Consider the following 15,904-nt stretch of genomic DNA (forward strand, 5'->3'; position numbering starts at 1 on the left):
AGTAAGTGAGAGCTACACATGCAAACATGCAGCATGTCTCTCTGACTTCACATTTTCTGCTCAGCACAACCTACAATATTTGAAGTGACCCCCTCAGTCGGTGCATGAGCTTCACCTGCAGCTGCAGGTGGAAACACTCATTTTTATTACCTGGTTTGGACATGTTGTTCAATGCTCTGTGACTTAAGAGGTTAAAAACAAGTGTGCAGGTTAATCACTTTTCGTGTTCTTCCTGTTGTGTTGTTTGTATTTGTAGGACATTTGGGTATTAGTTTGTGTTTTGTCTGTTTGCCTGTGTTTTCTTCAGCTGCAGTGAGTTGAGCTCTCAGGGCCACCGAAGTTCATGCATCTGAAAACTACAGAGCAATTACCTCAAGTCATTTTAGTGTCCAATTATTTTATAGCAAGAAATCAGACACAGACACACAATTATTGTACAAAAGCAATACTTCAATACAGTTCCAAGAATTATGAGTAAAGGAAAGAGAGGATAAAAAAGAACAGAAAAAAACACAAACATGAGAAAACAAGAAAAAAAAAAGAGAAAATAGGAGCCACTAATGGAAAATATATAATATGGACATGAATACTCTCTTTGTTCATAGATCAGCAGATCACTAAATCAAAATAAAATTAAAATAAGAGTAAATAAATTGTTGAAGGTTGTTATAGGTCATCTTCATCCCTCATCACATCAGATAAATGAACAGTGTTCATGGTGAGTTGTGTTTAGTTCACTGACTTACAGTGAGTTAATGAGACGAGTCAGTGAGTTCGTCTTCACAGGAAACAGAAACTGACCTGATGTCAACGTGACTGTTTTTGAAATTTGTTGTATTGTGTAACAACAAACTATTAACTCTGATTGTAGCTTCACTCTGTTGCATAATATTAATATGAAAGCAGCCATTGATCCTAATTATATAAGAACAAAACAGCGTCAGCAAAACAAGATTCAGCAAAAAAAAAAGCTATGAGAGAGATGAAAAGAGCAGAAAGAAAACCAGATGTGTAATCTTCTCATGTAACATACTGTGTGTGTGTATGTGTGTGTGTTTTGGTTCATTTCATTTCAGGACCTGAAATCAAAACTAAAAGTATATTCTCATTAATGATGTGTGCGTTTCATTTCCAGCGTTGTCTAACTCCTCTGTCTGCTGTCCTTCCAGCTGCCTACATCAAAGTTTACCTCCTGGAGAACGGCGTCTGCGTGGCCAAGAAGAAGACCAAGTCAGTGAGGAAGAGTCTGGATCCTCTCTACAACCAGGTCCTGGTCTTCTCTGAAAGCCCTCAGGGGAAAGTGGTGCAGGTGAGACTCATCATCATCATCATCCAACTGTTTCACAGCTCAGACGACCCAGGAAATAAAGAGATACACAGTGAAACTCAGCTTTAAACAGGGTTTGTTTCACAAGGCGATAAATGGACTGAACCATCAACAACATGCAATTAAAGCAGCATGCTAACATGCTCACAATGACAAAGCTAACATGCTAATGTTTAGCAGATCTGAATTTATGGTGTTAGCATGCTAATATTTGATAATTAGCACTAACCACAAACTGAGGCTGGTGGGAAAGTCTCTGGTTTTGCAGATCTATCAAAGCACTGGACTGAAATCTTGACCTCATGGTGGCACAAGAGGAAAACTCAGAGGATCAATGAAGTCTTTAGGTTCAGGTCTCTGGGAACCACGACCAGCAATCCATCCAGTGGTGGTTGAGATATTCCAGATGATGACAGAGCTATGATGCTAGGACGGCTAAAAACATACAGTGACAGAGTCTTGCAGGAATGAGTCCTAACATCTGGAAATTAGTTAATGAAGTGTGCACATGCCGACGTGCATGCGTGCATTGAGTTTTGTTCACATAGCCACATATTTCTTCACATCTCTCTCTCTCTCTCTCTCTCTCTCTATATATATATATATACATATATATATATATATATATATATATATATATAGTATAAGATATTTTTACATTTTATGTTTATATTTTATCTTTTTATCTTTATAATCTTATTTCTGATTCTCTATTCTTTGATGGAGCAACTGTAACGGGATCAATAAAGTGTTCTGATTGGGATTCTGATGATCGAGTTAGCTCCTCTGGTTCCCTCGTCCTGAAGTCTATTTTATTTATTTTATTGAAGGGGTTTTTGGTCGATGATAATAAGGTTGAAATAAGGTCTGTGTTTAACACAAGATCAAGATATTTGCTGGATTTATTCTACAGATTAAAATCTGTCAGTAAATCTCCTCCGGTCCTGATTTCTTGAAGCTTTTATGTCTGTTAAAAAAGGCCAGTTGTTGTCAAGTGAGGGACTTATTACAACTCCCTCACTTCCTTCCTTTCTTCCTTTGTCTGTTTCCTATTCTTCACCATGCTTCCTTTCATTCTCCTTTCCTCTTTCTCTCTCTCTCTCTCTCTCTCTCTCTCTCTCTCTCTCTCTCTCTCCCTCCCTCCCTCCTCACTGTGGCGTACTCACAGGCCTGTCGCTCTGCTTGCGGCTGCTCTGCTGGTCCTGTCGCTGTGTAATTAGCTACTAAATGCCTCCCTCTTAATTATCTGCTGTCTGTGTCGCTGTCCTCCGACTTTCATCTAACTCATTCACACTGGATAATGAAAATCGCTGGAATCAGCAGCGCTTTTCAATTTGTCACTTCCTGGTTTAGTGAAGTGGCACCCTGCTGAAGTCGACACTGAGGATTCATTCAGGATCCGAGAAACATGTCACATGAGAAAAACAAGCTTTCATGCAAAGTAGGTGATTTTAGACGCACATTAATTTAAATGCATCCTGACGCCATAGGAGAGTCTTCAGGTTTTAGGGTGTTCAGTGAAGGAACATGTTCTTTCAGCATTAAATGCAGTTACTGGTAGTAAAATCTGCTTTAATTCAGATGCAGGTTTGACATGACTTTAGTGTCTAACCTCAGAGTCTCAGTCAGAAATGACCTGCAGAGTTCAGACTGTTTCACACTGTGCTCATAGTTTTTTCTTTATTCAGTGTCTCTTTATAATTTCAACTAATGTTCTTTCAAACAAGAATTTACGGCCACAGACACAATAATGAAAACACTGACTCAGTGGAGCATTGGAAGATTGTGTAGTAGGTCTGTGTGAGGCCGAATGATTGCTGCACAAATGACAGATGGATTTTCCCATGTGCTGTTGTGTGTTTGCTTTGTGTTTTCTGGAGTGGAAACTGTCGACTTGTTTCGACTTATCTGTATCTAGATGTCTGTATCTAGATCTTATCTGTGTTTAGATGCTAAAAATCCGTCAGCCTGTTTTTCTATTTAAAAATTAAAAGTCAAAGGTCAAATACAAGTCTGCTGTATTCAGAGGCCACAGTCTTACAAAATGCTACATGACAGAAAATGAGCTCATAACATTTAGAATACTTGTCTTTTTTTTTTAAATTTCCTTTAATATGTGACAGCCGTTCATATATTTTCCAGCTGATGCTGCATTTTTATCTCTGTCCATGTAGATATGATTTTTTTTTCACCACTGGGTAAAGTAATAAATCCAGGGTTTAATGCATTTTTCTCTCATCTCTTTCCCATCATCCTTTATTATTTGGCCTCTTCTAACCACAGGCAGTTTCTGGTGTCAGACCTGTGAGGGGCCCCGATAGAGACATGCTGTGCATTTCAAGTAGTCTCTGTACACGGGGGGGTGCGGTGCATAGTCATGGACAGATGAAAGACCACTGTTATCTAGAATATTACTGTACACTGCAGCGTTAAAGGTAACATTATGTATCAAGTTACTGACACATGGAGGAGAAGAAAACCAGCTGGAGCCTTTAGCAGCTCATAGGGTAAAAACAGAACAGTTCTGGCTCCACTGGGACCAGCTGCAGGAATGATGACACTGATGGAACTGGTAAAGAAACTGATGGAGCATGTAAAGACACAATGGAGTCGGTAAAGACACTGATGAAGCCCCTAAAGACACGAATGGAGTTGGTAAAGACACTGATGGAGCCTGTAAAAACACTGATGGAGCTGGTAAAGATGTGGTTTCTTCAGTGGAGGAAATTCTGGAAGGTCACTTTCACCTGAATGCAGCGTACTGCTCTGACTCTTCACACTCTTCTCTCCATCTTCACACAGAAAACAGTTGTACTGTTGTTTAAAATCTCATTTACAGAACCTTTAAAATTTAAAATTCGAACTAAATCAGCCCCAGATCACATGCACACTGAAGTACTTCTGTCCCACTTCTTGGTTTCGTGTGCACTGCTTCCTTCAGTTCAGTTCATCTGTCTGCTCCCACTTCTCCTCACTTCACTGCAACATGCTGTGTTTTTTAATTAAATTCCCTTTGTCTCTGTCCATCAGCTCCTGCAGTGTGTTTGTGTTTGTTCCTCTTCCCAGAGACTGGAACAGTACAGGATCCAGGACTCTGCATTTTCCATCCTCCATACTTACCTCTTCATCACTTCGTCCTGTTCTATCATCCATCTCTCCTCCTCCATATCTCTCTCTCCTGATTTGTCGTGGTCGAGCTCCAGACCAGACAGAGGAAGACGCTTCTCCTTTAAAGATAGAGGGAATAGATCGAAGGAGATTTTGCCTCTGAGTCTCTGTGGAAATCACCACCAGACACACACACACACACACACTCACTCACATGTTCCAAACAAATTGGCGTGCTGGCATGTACGGACACACAAAGACTTCCACGAGAGACGACACACACACACATGGGCTTGACAAGGTGTGGGTCGAGCTGAGAGGAGATGTTATCAGGATATCAGGGGAGAGAGGACACCTGGCAAACACACACACAGGTTTCCAAGCAGATACCATTTCATTTCCCTGACACCTCAGCCTGCTCTGTGCTGCTGTAACAGAGAGAAACTATTGACACTGTTGCTTCAGAACAGATTTTCATCTGAATTAATGCTCATGAACCACACCGCTTAACCTTATCACTGTAGCTGTGTCCCAAGATTCCAGGACCTTTGAAGCCATGTTTTGGAGTTAAATCCCTTCAGTGATCAGGACACACTGAGGTCTCCCTGCAGACTGGGCTTTTACAATATATTGTCTAAATATTAGCATAGATTTAAAAATGGACTGTGAAACACAGCAGTGTTTGAACTGGCCTCAGTTAACGCTGCAGGTTTGATGATTTCCCAGAAGATTTAGTGGGTTTTTATTTTTTGCCAAATTGAGTTAGAAAGAGAAAGTGAAATATTTACTGCAGTTTCATCAGGCAGCTCATTATGAGACTTTTAATTAATACTGGCAGCAAACTTGACTTAACAGCAGTAAAGTAACAGAGGAAAAACAAACTGAAGGCAAAGTGAAGAAGGATATTCTGCAGGAAATATGATGTTTTTAGCCACGTTAGAGGGTCTGTTGGTTTTTGATTGGTCAGAGGGTGAATTTTATTGTCTTAAATACTTGAAGAGTCAGTGGATGACATAAATTATATTATCAATATATATTTACCAAAACCACCATCTTTTCCCAACCTAACCAAGTGTTTGAGTCGCCTGTAACCTGAGGGAAACAGGGCGCGAACTTCCAGTGTTAAAGGGCCACTTTACCTGTCATGAAGAACTATTCAGCAGGTTACTATGACCCATAGTTAGGTTCTGTTGCTAGGCGACATCTAGTGGTCGTAGTAATGATGACAGGAGCAAAGGGAAAAGTGCGGTGACGTAGTTTATAGAGCGACAAAGTCCACGTCAGGAGGAGGTTGGGGTGGATGGATGAATATGACCCAGGAGAGCGGTGTTCGATTCCCATGTGACAGGAGCAGTTTATGTTGTTTCTATTATCCATGACTGTGTATTGTTATTATTGTAACCATGACAACAAAGATCGTCTGGGTGCACTATTTCTGGTTGCATTGTTCAGTGAATGTATGTACCAGTGTAGTTTTCGTGGATACTAATTCTTCAGCGTCATGGAAATAGTGGATTATTTCAGGTATCAAATGTGGGATTCTCAAACATTAATCTTGGCCTCACAAAAAAAAAAAACACTTTTCAAGAGATTTCAGCGTCACAGACAAATTTCTGAAAAAATAAAAATAAATCAAAATAAAATCATGAGAGTTTCCCTGAGTTCCGGCGCGCCCCTTGTCTCAATGGTTTGGTGTTTGGAGGTGACCTAGGGGAGGCACAGGAGTGTGAGTGGTTTATGTCCTGCTTTAAATTTATGAGGGAGGGAAGGAAAATAGTTTCAAAGTGAAACAGGAAATCCTGACAATAATAGTGTTGAGTTACTAACTAATAATGATAAAAAATAGTGTAGAATCAAAGGAATCTAGTCTTGTAATGTCTTTACTGAATCTTATAGTGTGCAACTAAAAACTGAGACTTATGACACATAGTCTGTAGGTGTGAGAGGGTGTCAGACTTTAGTCTTCTAGTGTGTGGTCGGCATAAAATGCTGATTTTATTCCATCACTTATGTCAAAGAGTCATTGTGGAGAACACCTGATGTAAAGTTTCATGTCTGCAGATGTTTTTTGATTGACAGGTCCTCTGCCATTATTTGGACAAGCTCTGTTTTTCATGTATCTATCATCGCTATTGGGAAAATGAACTGTTTTAGTAACAAACAACTGTCTCTTCCATAGGTGATTGTTTGGGGCAACTATGGACGGATGGACCGTAAATGCTTCATGGGCGTAGCTCGTATCCTATTGGAGGAGCTGGACCTCAGCACGATGGTGATTGGCTGGTACAAGCTCTTCCCTACCTCCTCCATGGTGGACCCAACAATGGCCCCGCTCATCCGCCACTCCTCCCAGATGTCCCTGGAGAGCACCATCGGGCCCTGCTGTGAGCGATCCTAAGACTCACATGAAAATATAGATCTTTTGTTGTTGCGACTAAGATTCTGTTGCCGTCTCTTTTTATAGACCCTGTAGCCACATGCGCGGGTCAGCCAGGCGGTGCTGCCCCTGGAGCAGGTAGGTGTTAACAATCACCTCGACAGGTCCAACCACACTGGGGAATGAATCACTCCCCTGATCGGGAAATTATTTTACAAATCAGTAGGTAGTTCTGGCACTCATTGGAAATATACTGTTTCTTTTGATATTGTATCAGACTCTTTCCCAAGACTCATGGGAGGCACTTTTCTTTTGTTGTTGCGACTGGCCGCCCCTCAGACTCACAGGAACATTTTGCTCTCTTCAGATCTCTTTGATGAAAAAACAAAACCCTCTTTAATGAGGATACTTCAAAAGGAGGGCCCGGTTGCCAACATTGATCACATCCTATTGGGACCACGATGCACTGCGGGCTCAGCTTTGCTTCAGCTACGCGCCTTCTTCACAGCCTACATTCGATTCTCATTCCCAGGGCCGCATGTTGTCTGTCTGTGTCCTCATTAAAGGACTGGACAGCCCCTGTGTGTTATCTGTCTGTCCACATGTCTGGAGAGAGGGTGAGAAGGTCGTCAGATTGTCTGAGACGCTGACCTCCTGGTTTGCAGGAGCAGGGGGACAGCAGGTTGTGGGTAGATGGATCTGACGAGGACTCTCAGAGAAAGAATCAAACTTATTTGCTGTGACCAACTGAGACATGTTGGTTTTTAAGTCTGACCTGAGTTGTTTTTGTTTTTTTGTGTCACATATTTGGCCCCTGGTATCAGTAAGTCCATGTCAGTAGATGAAATCCCTCTTTCATCCTCTGGAAGGATCTAAATCTCTACTGGGTCTTGGGGATCCAGAGTTCTGCTGGCAGGTCTAGGTTGGTTCCTGGGTGGATGTATATGGTGCAAAAGCAGGCTCTGAGTTCCCAAAGACCATGTACCATTCTGCTTGAAGGGGTGTTTACATTTTCATTGCAATCAATCAAGGGATCAGCTGATTTTACCAAATATTTTTGGCATCTTTTGTGGGAGGTTGAATCAGCTGGTGTGCGATTGGTTGGAATGAAAACCAGCAGCCCCGTGGGTTTTCAGAAAAATGTGATCCACATTTTACCTGGTGGTTTCTTGAGTCTGCAGCAAACTGATGACGTTTGAATAGAGATTTACAGATTATGTGGTCATAACACATCAAGATCACTTTTTGTGCAGCATCCTTACGTATTTCCTTTGGCTAAGGAGAAATTAAACCTTAAGTGTTGTATTTAAGTGGGAAACTTAAGGTGTTTTGTTCAACCGGCCCCGGATCTCTGGTGTTAAGGCCAAATTTAATTGGATGTTATGCATGTAATATTTAATTAGATTGCAATTAGAATTGCAACCACTTGTGCAATGTGGTTGATACAACAGGCAGGAACCAGCCAGGTCTGAACCTGGTCTGAACTTTTGAGGATATTGTTTTCATTTGGTTCAATTTAGTTTCCACACTCCACCTGGTTGTGCAGGTTACAGGTTGTACCTGTGCTGTAGCACTGACACATGCTAATTGCATGGCAGCCTGGCCGACAGTGTGGGGCTGGAAACTTGCTGTAAATCCCAGTTTAACTGTAGTGACTGTAGTGAGGGATTCTCTTTAGCTATGACTCTAGAAGTAGATTTTTAAGATTCCTCCTTTTTTTTTTTTTTTTTTTTTAAAAGCTTTGGCTAACGGTTATCTGAGAACAGTTTCTACTGTGCCAATTTCTACCAGCAAGTGTCTTCTCCTTCCTCCTCTTCAGTCACCTCATGGCACGTGAGGGAGGAACAGAAACAACCGCTCACAACATCTGACAGCAGCATTCAGGCTGCGCAGAGAAGCGTCACTTTTATTCTAAATTACAGCCCTAATCACAGACCGAGAAGGCACCTGGTGATTAGCCATGCTACAGTGTGGAGGGGGGAGGGGGGAGAGAGGGAGGGAGGAAGCATGAAATGTACTTCATCCAAACAAAGGATCTGTCTGGACGGACGACAGCTCTTAGGAAAGGACACACAAATAGGATGAATTAAAAGGGAACGCAATGTGCACACTGTAGAGACATTTATAGTTTATTAAAGAACAGACGTATACGTGTTTCATTTGGGCACTTTATGATTCTTAATGTCATTTTTTATGTGTAAATATTACGGCTGTTAGTGTCTTTTGGAGTGAGCCAAAGTTCATCTATAATGACTTAGCTGATTCACGTTAAAGGGAAGGGATATCCTCGCTAGTTAGCGTAAGATTGTAGCATTAGCTGGTAGCATCTGCATGACTGATTAAACCTTCTAACTGATTAGCAGAAAAATCGATAAGACTAAGCATGAGCTAAAGGCCACACAGAGAGAGGAGAGATGAAATGCAGCATCACTGGAGGAAAACACACATATGTAGCAGTTTAATTCAGATTTTTACTAAAGTGACCGACTCAGTTTCATTTGGGGCTTTTTTTTTTTCAACAGACAAAAACTGAAATCAAGACAACAAGAAATAAAAAGTAAGAAAAAAAAATTTAAATAACACGTTGTTTTGCAAATTGTTTCATTTTTTTTAAGCTCAAGGAAAGATTTCAAATCAAAATCGAGTTTCTCTTACTCACACTAATCCACTAATATTTTAATTAAACCCTCAATTTGGAGTAATTTTACTCAAAAAAAAAAAAAAAACTTTGCAAAAGAGGCCACTGTTTTGCCAGTAGCAGCGTTGCAGGGATGTTAATACTATTATCTATTTCCAAACAAATTAGCCACATTCTGTAAAGCAATAATTAAACAAACATCCAGTCATTGCAGTTTTTTTTAGTTGCTTGGTAAAAACTGTGGAAAATGACAAGTTTGGCCGGTGGTTTTCACGTCAGTCAGATCAAAGGCTCCATATCAGAAGAGAGGCTCAGAGTCTCTCTTCTGATTGGCTGACTGTTGTCTGAGTGAGCCAATAAACAAATAGAAGATTTCAGGTAAGCACTCAGAGAAACCAAATCCTGCAAGGTTGCCTGCCTTTGAGACTGGATGGAGCTGTAAATGATCTCCTAGCAGAAGAAAAGTAAGGCAACAGGATTATTATGATTTAAAACATCCTGAAAATAACTCAACAGTCTGATCACGTGAACTGAAAACCACTTCAGATCAGGTCATTTTACTGCAGCAAGTTCATTCTTTTCTTTCAGGGAGCGCGTCATTTTGTTTCTGAGGATCTCTGTAAAATTCAGAAGAAACTGAAATGTCGTACCCCATCAGAATTTCTGATTTGAAAAATGCAGGCTCATTTTTCACAACCCAAATTATTTTAGCCGTGTCCCAATGCAGGAGCCGTATCCTTCAGAGGCTGCATTTGATGACTGATGGCGTCACGGCAGTGCCACTTGACTGTCCCAATTTGAAGACTCATTTAAATGCGTTCTTTTTTGGGCAACAAAACAACCAACAGGTGAATCCTTCGTGGCCCAACCTATCCCAAGATTCATTGCACGGTGGTAATGAAAGCAAACAAGACTGACAGAGACACTTACACTTTGAAATGTAAGTGTTGGGTTTCAGTGCAGTTCAACAGCTAATGGTACAACTGTTAAAACCAAGGGCCTTAAATCCTCAATTTTTTTGTGAAAAAAAAGTTACTCGTTTACAATGCAATGGTAAAGACGGGAACAGCTGGTGATGCAAATGGGTAAAATCCTCCATAGGCCATACCGTCTCATTTCGTTTTGGACTGTGGTCTATGACAGCTACAAAGGGCCACTCTTTTGTAGACTGTGTCCTCTGAAGGATGCGGCCCCTGAATTGGGACACAACTCTTGAGTAGCATGAATTTTAGTTAGAGCAAAGCGTTTTTTTTTTTTTATAAAGAGAATGATTAAAGAAATGATATAAGAATAATATATATATATATATATACGTATACATAAAAAAAAAAAAATCAATTAAGTTGTTTTACTGTGACCCGAAGAATGTGTCTTTGTCTGTGTTCTTTTGTGCCAAAACTCCAACATATTTTTAGGGCTGATTTCTCACTTGAGGACCAATGAAAGAGGAAAGTTTACACACGTGGCGTTAATTTTCTTTTCACTGACCCATAAAGCAGAGTGCATTCTGGGTGAAAGAAATGGCTCTGGGACTGTGTGGCTAAAACAAAGCAGTAATATTGAGTGATAATGAGCTGGATTTAGTGCAGGCAGATCACAGAGTTATAGATTTAACCATCAGAGAAGTTTCTACAGCAACACAAGTCATTTAATAAAGCATTCATCAATGTAAACAAACAGCTGATTGGTCACTGTAACAGCTCCTGTGCATGCAGTGAATGATGGGTCGTCCAACAGGTGACGCACACTGAAGGAGCATTTCCTTCTCTAATTGTTTATGAGAGGAATATTTGCAGGATTAAGAGCAGTTCATGTTTGTTTATTACATTGTGTCATCAGAAGCTTCTTGTTTGTTTGTGATATTTTGGACCTTTGGAGGGAAACGAATGAACCACAGTTGACATAATCGGCACCAAAAATGTACGTTTTTACATCCCCCTTTATTTTGACAGTGTCTGCCACATGGACGTTAATTCTGTATCGACTACTATCAATTGTAACGTAAGTAGAGGCCTTAAACACACCGATACACATTCTGTCAGGGCTAAGGACTAAGAAATGTCACATGAAGTAATTGAAACAACGCAAAAAAGAGTTTTACAGTGTCACCCTTTCAACCCGTTACTGAAAGTAATTTAAGTGTCATCTATGGAAATTATTATCTTTGCGTATGTTCTTAATGAATTTCTGATATGCTGATATTTCAACTGACTATTTGTGTATTCTCCCCACTCCTTGGTGTGGGCTTAATTCAACAAACTGAGCAAAAAAAAGAAGAAAAAAAAAAAAGACCTTTTGCAGCGTAGATATTCAACACTCAGACCTGTTTCTTAACAAGACTTCTTTTCTAAACTTAGAAAAATGAGGCTTTTGTTTCTTTATTGATGTTTAAATGCACATGATGGTACTTTGTGGTTTCAATCAAGTAGAGTAATATGAAAAAACAACAAAAAAAAACACTTGCAGTCCAGCCATCTCTAAGAATTGAAGATCTGTCAGGGTCCTTTTCCGTCCTCACTGGCTTTTAGGTTTTCATTCTGCAAAAACAGACAGTCTGCCTCATTTTAGACTCGGTTTTGAACTCCAGAGACAGTGATGGTACAAACTGTAAAACTTCACTTAGAAACCCAGTCCCAATTAAACGCTGAGTTTCCTTTATTGGCCTCGGCTGCACATTTTGTCAGATAAATTCAGGTCTCAATTAGATGCCAGAGAGAAAAAGGTACGATGTGGAACTTAGACTGTCAGTTATTTCATTTGCTCATGCAAACAAAGGTTTCAGTTTTTTTGTTTTATGCCAAAAACAAACAAAAAAATAGTATAAACATTAGAACATCAAATTAGAAGAAAGGGTCCAATTCTGGTCTTTTAATTTCTTTCTTTTCAGGTGGCACTAAAATAAAGGTAGATATTTCAAAACAAAAGCCAAAAGGATAGCTTAGGCATTCTATATAAGTGTAAAATTCACATAAATACTTTTTTATTTTTTTATTTTTATGAAAAAACAGTTTTTTGGACCCATACAGCGTAAGTGTTATGGTCAAACGTGCTGACTAGCTTCTTTGAACGTGAGGAGCTCAGAGGCTCCAAAATGACAAGTCAGGTAGACAAAAATTTCAAAACACTTTGAAAAACAATTGTGCCATACACTGATGAGAAAAAAATAACTTTGCATGTGTCCTACATCACTTACATTACCTGTGGTCAGAGCTAACCTTGATGCAAAGTAGAAGAGGAACCTTTTTGATTTTGTTGGGTTTAAAGCTGCCATGTTCACTGGCCCTGATTATTCAGACTGTCTCTGTTTTTGCAGAAGATCGACCTAAAAGTGAATCTGTGTGGACTTCCCTCTGAAGTTCTTTAAAACCTGAGCTTCAGTCGTCCATATCGTTTTCCTCTTCACTACATAGGTTTCACTTGTTAGACAGAAAGCGAGCACTGTTCGTGTCCTTTTCTTTTTGAGTGACCGTGTGAACGTATCTAGACACATATCATGTTCTCTCGGGGGAGGAGGGGGAGGAGTGGGAGGATGAGAGGCTAGCTGCTGCCACAGCTCCTCTGTGGCTGTTACAAAACAGTGGCTGGTGGATCCCAAAAGCAACACATCTCCTCCAGTCTGCTGCGCTGCAGAGGAGACGGTTTGTTCCTCAGAGGCTCTCCCCAACCCAACCCTCATAAAGCTTCCCCCATACACCATCTGGTAGATCCTCTCATCCACAGCGCTCCACATCACCAGGAGTGAATACATTTTCAGGTTGGGTGACACCAGTGAGGTAGCTTCTGTTTTCAACACAGTTCCTGACACAGCCACCCCCTCACCTGTCTCTGCGGGTTCATATTTAAGTCTCACATTCATGCACTGGTGTCGACCCACATTGGGACTGAACCATAAAAACTTTTTGTCCAATGATACGAAGCCATTTTATCTGCAGCATTGACAGCCTTAAATCCTCATCACTGGATTGTCATTTGAGGCCTTTTGAGGATGTCATTTTCCTGAGGCCTCTGATGTTACATGAAGGCGATGTTTTGGTTTTGGGATTTCAGATGACACAGTTTCACAGGAACGTGTGATACAGGCGACTTTTGGGAGCAATGCCGATGGAAAATCTTATTTTTTCACTGATAAGAAATTATGAAAACATGAAATCTCAGCTACACCTTCACTTGATAAAACTCATTCGGTAATAACCTGCTCTGGGAAAGCATCATCCCAGCAGGCACCATCTAACGCCAGCAGACATCAGTCTAACATCAGAGAGCCACTGGATTATAACAACAGTAAAAACATTAAATTTTGTTTGGAAATTACAATTGGGTTGACGTCAAAATCCAACATTGGTTAATTGACACTGTGTCATTTAGGAGAGATTCAGGAGCTGTTTATGTGACATTTATGTGACGTTTAGGAGACCTAGGAGATGTTTAGGTTTATGGGACATTTAGCTGTGGCGACGTTTAGGAAACATTTAGGAGATGTTTACAAGATGTTTAGAAGACATTTAGATGATGCATAGGATACGTTTAGGAGACCTTTAGAGGATGTTTAGCTGAGGTGATGTTTAGGAGACAATACAACCTAAAACCAACGAAATATCAGCATCAGTATTCTTTATCTAATCTATCTGACGTCAATACCTACAATCAACCGAATATCAACATCTATTGACGTCGGGGGCCAGGTGTGTATCTGCAGGGATGAAAGAACTAGCTGGGATTTCAAACTTCCATTTACAAGTATATCACCATATTTTAAATTTCCAATACTTTTCATACCATCTGTAGCTTAGCATAAGCTAAAGTTAGCAGAGCACTGAGCAGCAGAGGCCCATCTGCATTGCTTTCCATTTGTTGTTCATGTGTTGCTGCGTCGAGGATCTGAATGTTATCAGAAGAGAAACAACGATGTGACTTTAGTTTCACTCACTGTACTGTCATTTAAAACACAAGTATATTTGCAGATTCTTTGGAAAACTGTTATATTGTTGAGTAAATGCACAATTTGGTGTATTGTTATTCTATTCCAGCTGTCAATAAAATAGTTTACCTCCATGATTAGACGCTTCAGTGTCTGTTTTTATTTGAGTGTTTGTGGTAAAGACGACAGAGACTACAGCTCCCATGTGTCTAACCTCCTCCCTGACACCGTCGGCTGCTGATTGGGCTTTTTCTGCCTTTGCTATGAGTGGCTGCACACCTGCAAGGCATCTGCAATCAAGCACACTGGTCTGCCATCAAGTAATCACCTGCTCACTCTATAAACCCTGCTGCAGCATCCCGGATCATTATGCCATAGATGCGGTTTGTTTGTGTGCTGCTCTTCCAGCTCAGTCACCTGCCTTCTCCAATCCACCAACCTGCATCCGGCTGACATTATAAATGTGACTGTATCTTGGGCTATAACGGTGAGAACTGTCCAGGACAGCTGTAGAGACTCAATTAAAAGAAACTTGGTTCAGCTTTTCAGAAAGGCTGATAAGAAAAACCCAGTAAGTTACAGAACTGAGTGTGACAGATGGGAAACAGGGTGGGACATTCAGTGGTTCCCAGCCAAAGACTGTAAATAAAGATGGATGTAGCCTCCATGACTTCACCCACAGGTTTCTGAATATTGGTTTTGAAGCTCAGAGTGAGCTGCTCCACTGTCACCATCTTGGCAGTGCCTGACTCCACCCCTAACTCTGGGCTGATCCAAAAATGGATTACATTTTCACAGCATACACCTGTCACTGAAGGAGGCAACGCCCTCAATTATACATAATTTTAAACCTTAATAAAATGTAAACAGGTGACTTTCATTAAAAATTCATCCCCCTGTACAGTTGGAAATTAGCAATAAAGACGAAAACCAATTGTGGAGCCAGCCTTGCGTGGTCATTTGAGGAACTGCAGTTTTTATCACTTCAGTGTTGGCTTCATTTTTGTATTTTTTGTGGACTTGTGTGTACCTGCAGGACCTAAATGCCCTTCCACAAGGGGGCGGATCAAAGCTGACGCTAGAATAAGTAAACATAATGTCAGAATCTCGCAAATGTTGTGGTTGAAAAGGAATAGAGGTGACAAACTGTATTTTCAAAACCGTCCAACACTGTTGTTGTTGAGTATGTTCATTTCTGAGGATATGCATAACGACTGTTCAGGGATACAAGGGGATCATGTCGTCATGTACCAGCAGGTAAAGCCTGATGAACGAAAAACTTTCCTGAGCCTCAGTGACTGGCTAAACTCTTCCGGGAACAGCTGAGATTGGAAACACAGGGGGGAGGAGGAAAAACACAGGAGAAAGAGAATGAGGTGGGGAGCTGGACGGAGAAGCAAAGGAGAGGAGGGATTCATTTTGTTTGACAGGACAACCAAGAATGAAGCTCTCTCTCTCTCTCTCTCTCTCTCTCTCTCTCTCTCTCTCTCTCTCTCTCTCTCTCTCTCTCTCTGGCAGAGGTCCAGACTCCCTGGT

At 40.7% G+C, this 15,904-nt stretch overlaps 1 protein-coding gene across 2 annotated transcripts in view; it reads left to right on the plus strand.

The window, feature by feature from the left end:
• rims4 (regulating synaptic membrane exocytosis 4) overlaps positions 1-15,904 on the plus strand; it is a 163,065-nt gene that overhangs the window by 33,430 nt on the left and 113,731 nt on the right. For both annotated transcript variants that reach the window (XM_071494155.1, XM_071494154.1), the window contains exons 5-6: positions 1,170-1,309; positions 6,615-9,859. In XM_071494155.1, the coding sequence (XP_071350256.1) occupies positions 1,170-1,309; positions 6,615-6,833 (359 nt within the window). In that variant the 3' untranslated portion in view covers positions 6,834-9,859. The remainder of the gene's footprint in view (positions 1-1,169; positions 1,310-6,614; positions 9,860-15,904) is intronic.

This window comes from Trachinotus anak, unplaced genomic scaffold (genome assembly GCF_046630095.1).
Source record: "Trachinotus anak isolate AG129_WGS33_773 ecotype Australia unplaced genomic scaffold, CSIRO_AGI_Tana_v1 ptg000013l, whole genome shotgun sequence".
NCBI classification, from domain to species: domain Eukaryota; kingdom Metazoa; phylum Chordata; class Actinopteri; order Carangiformes; family Carangidae; genus Trachinotus; species Trachinotus anak.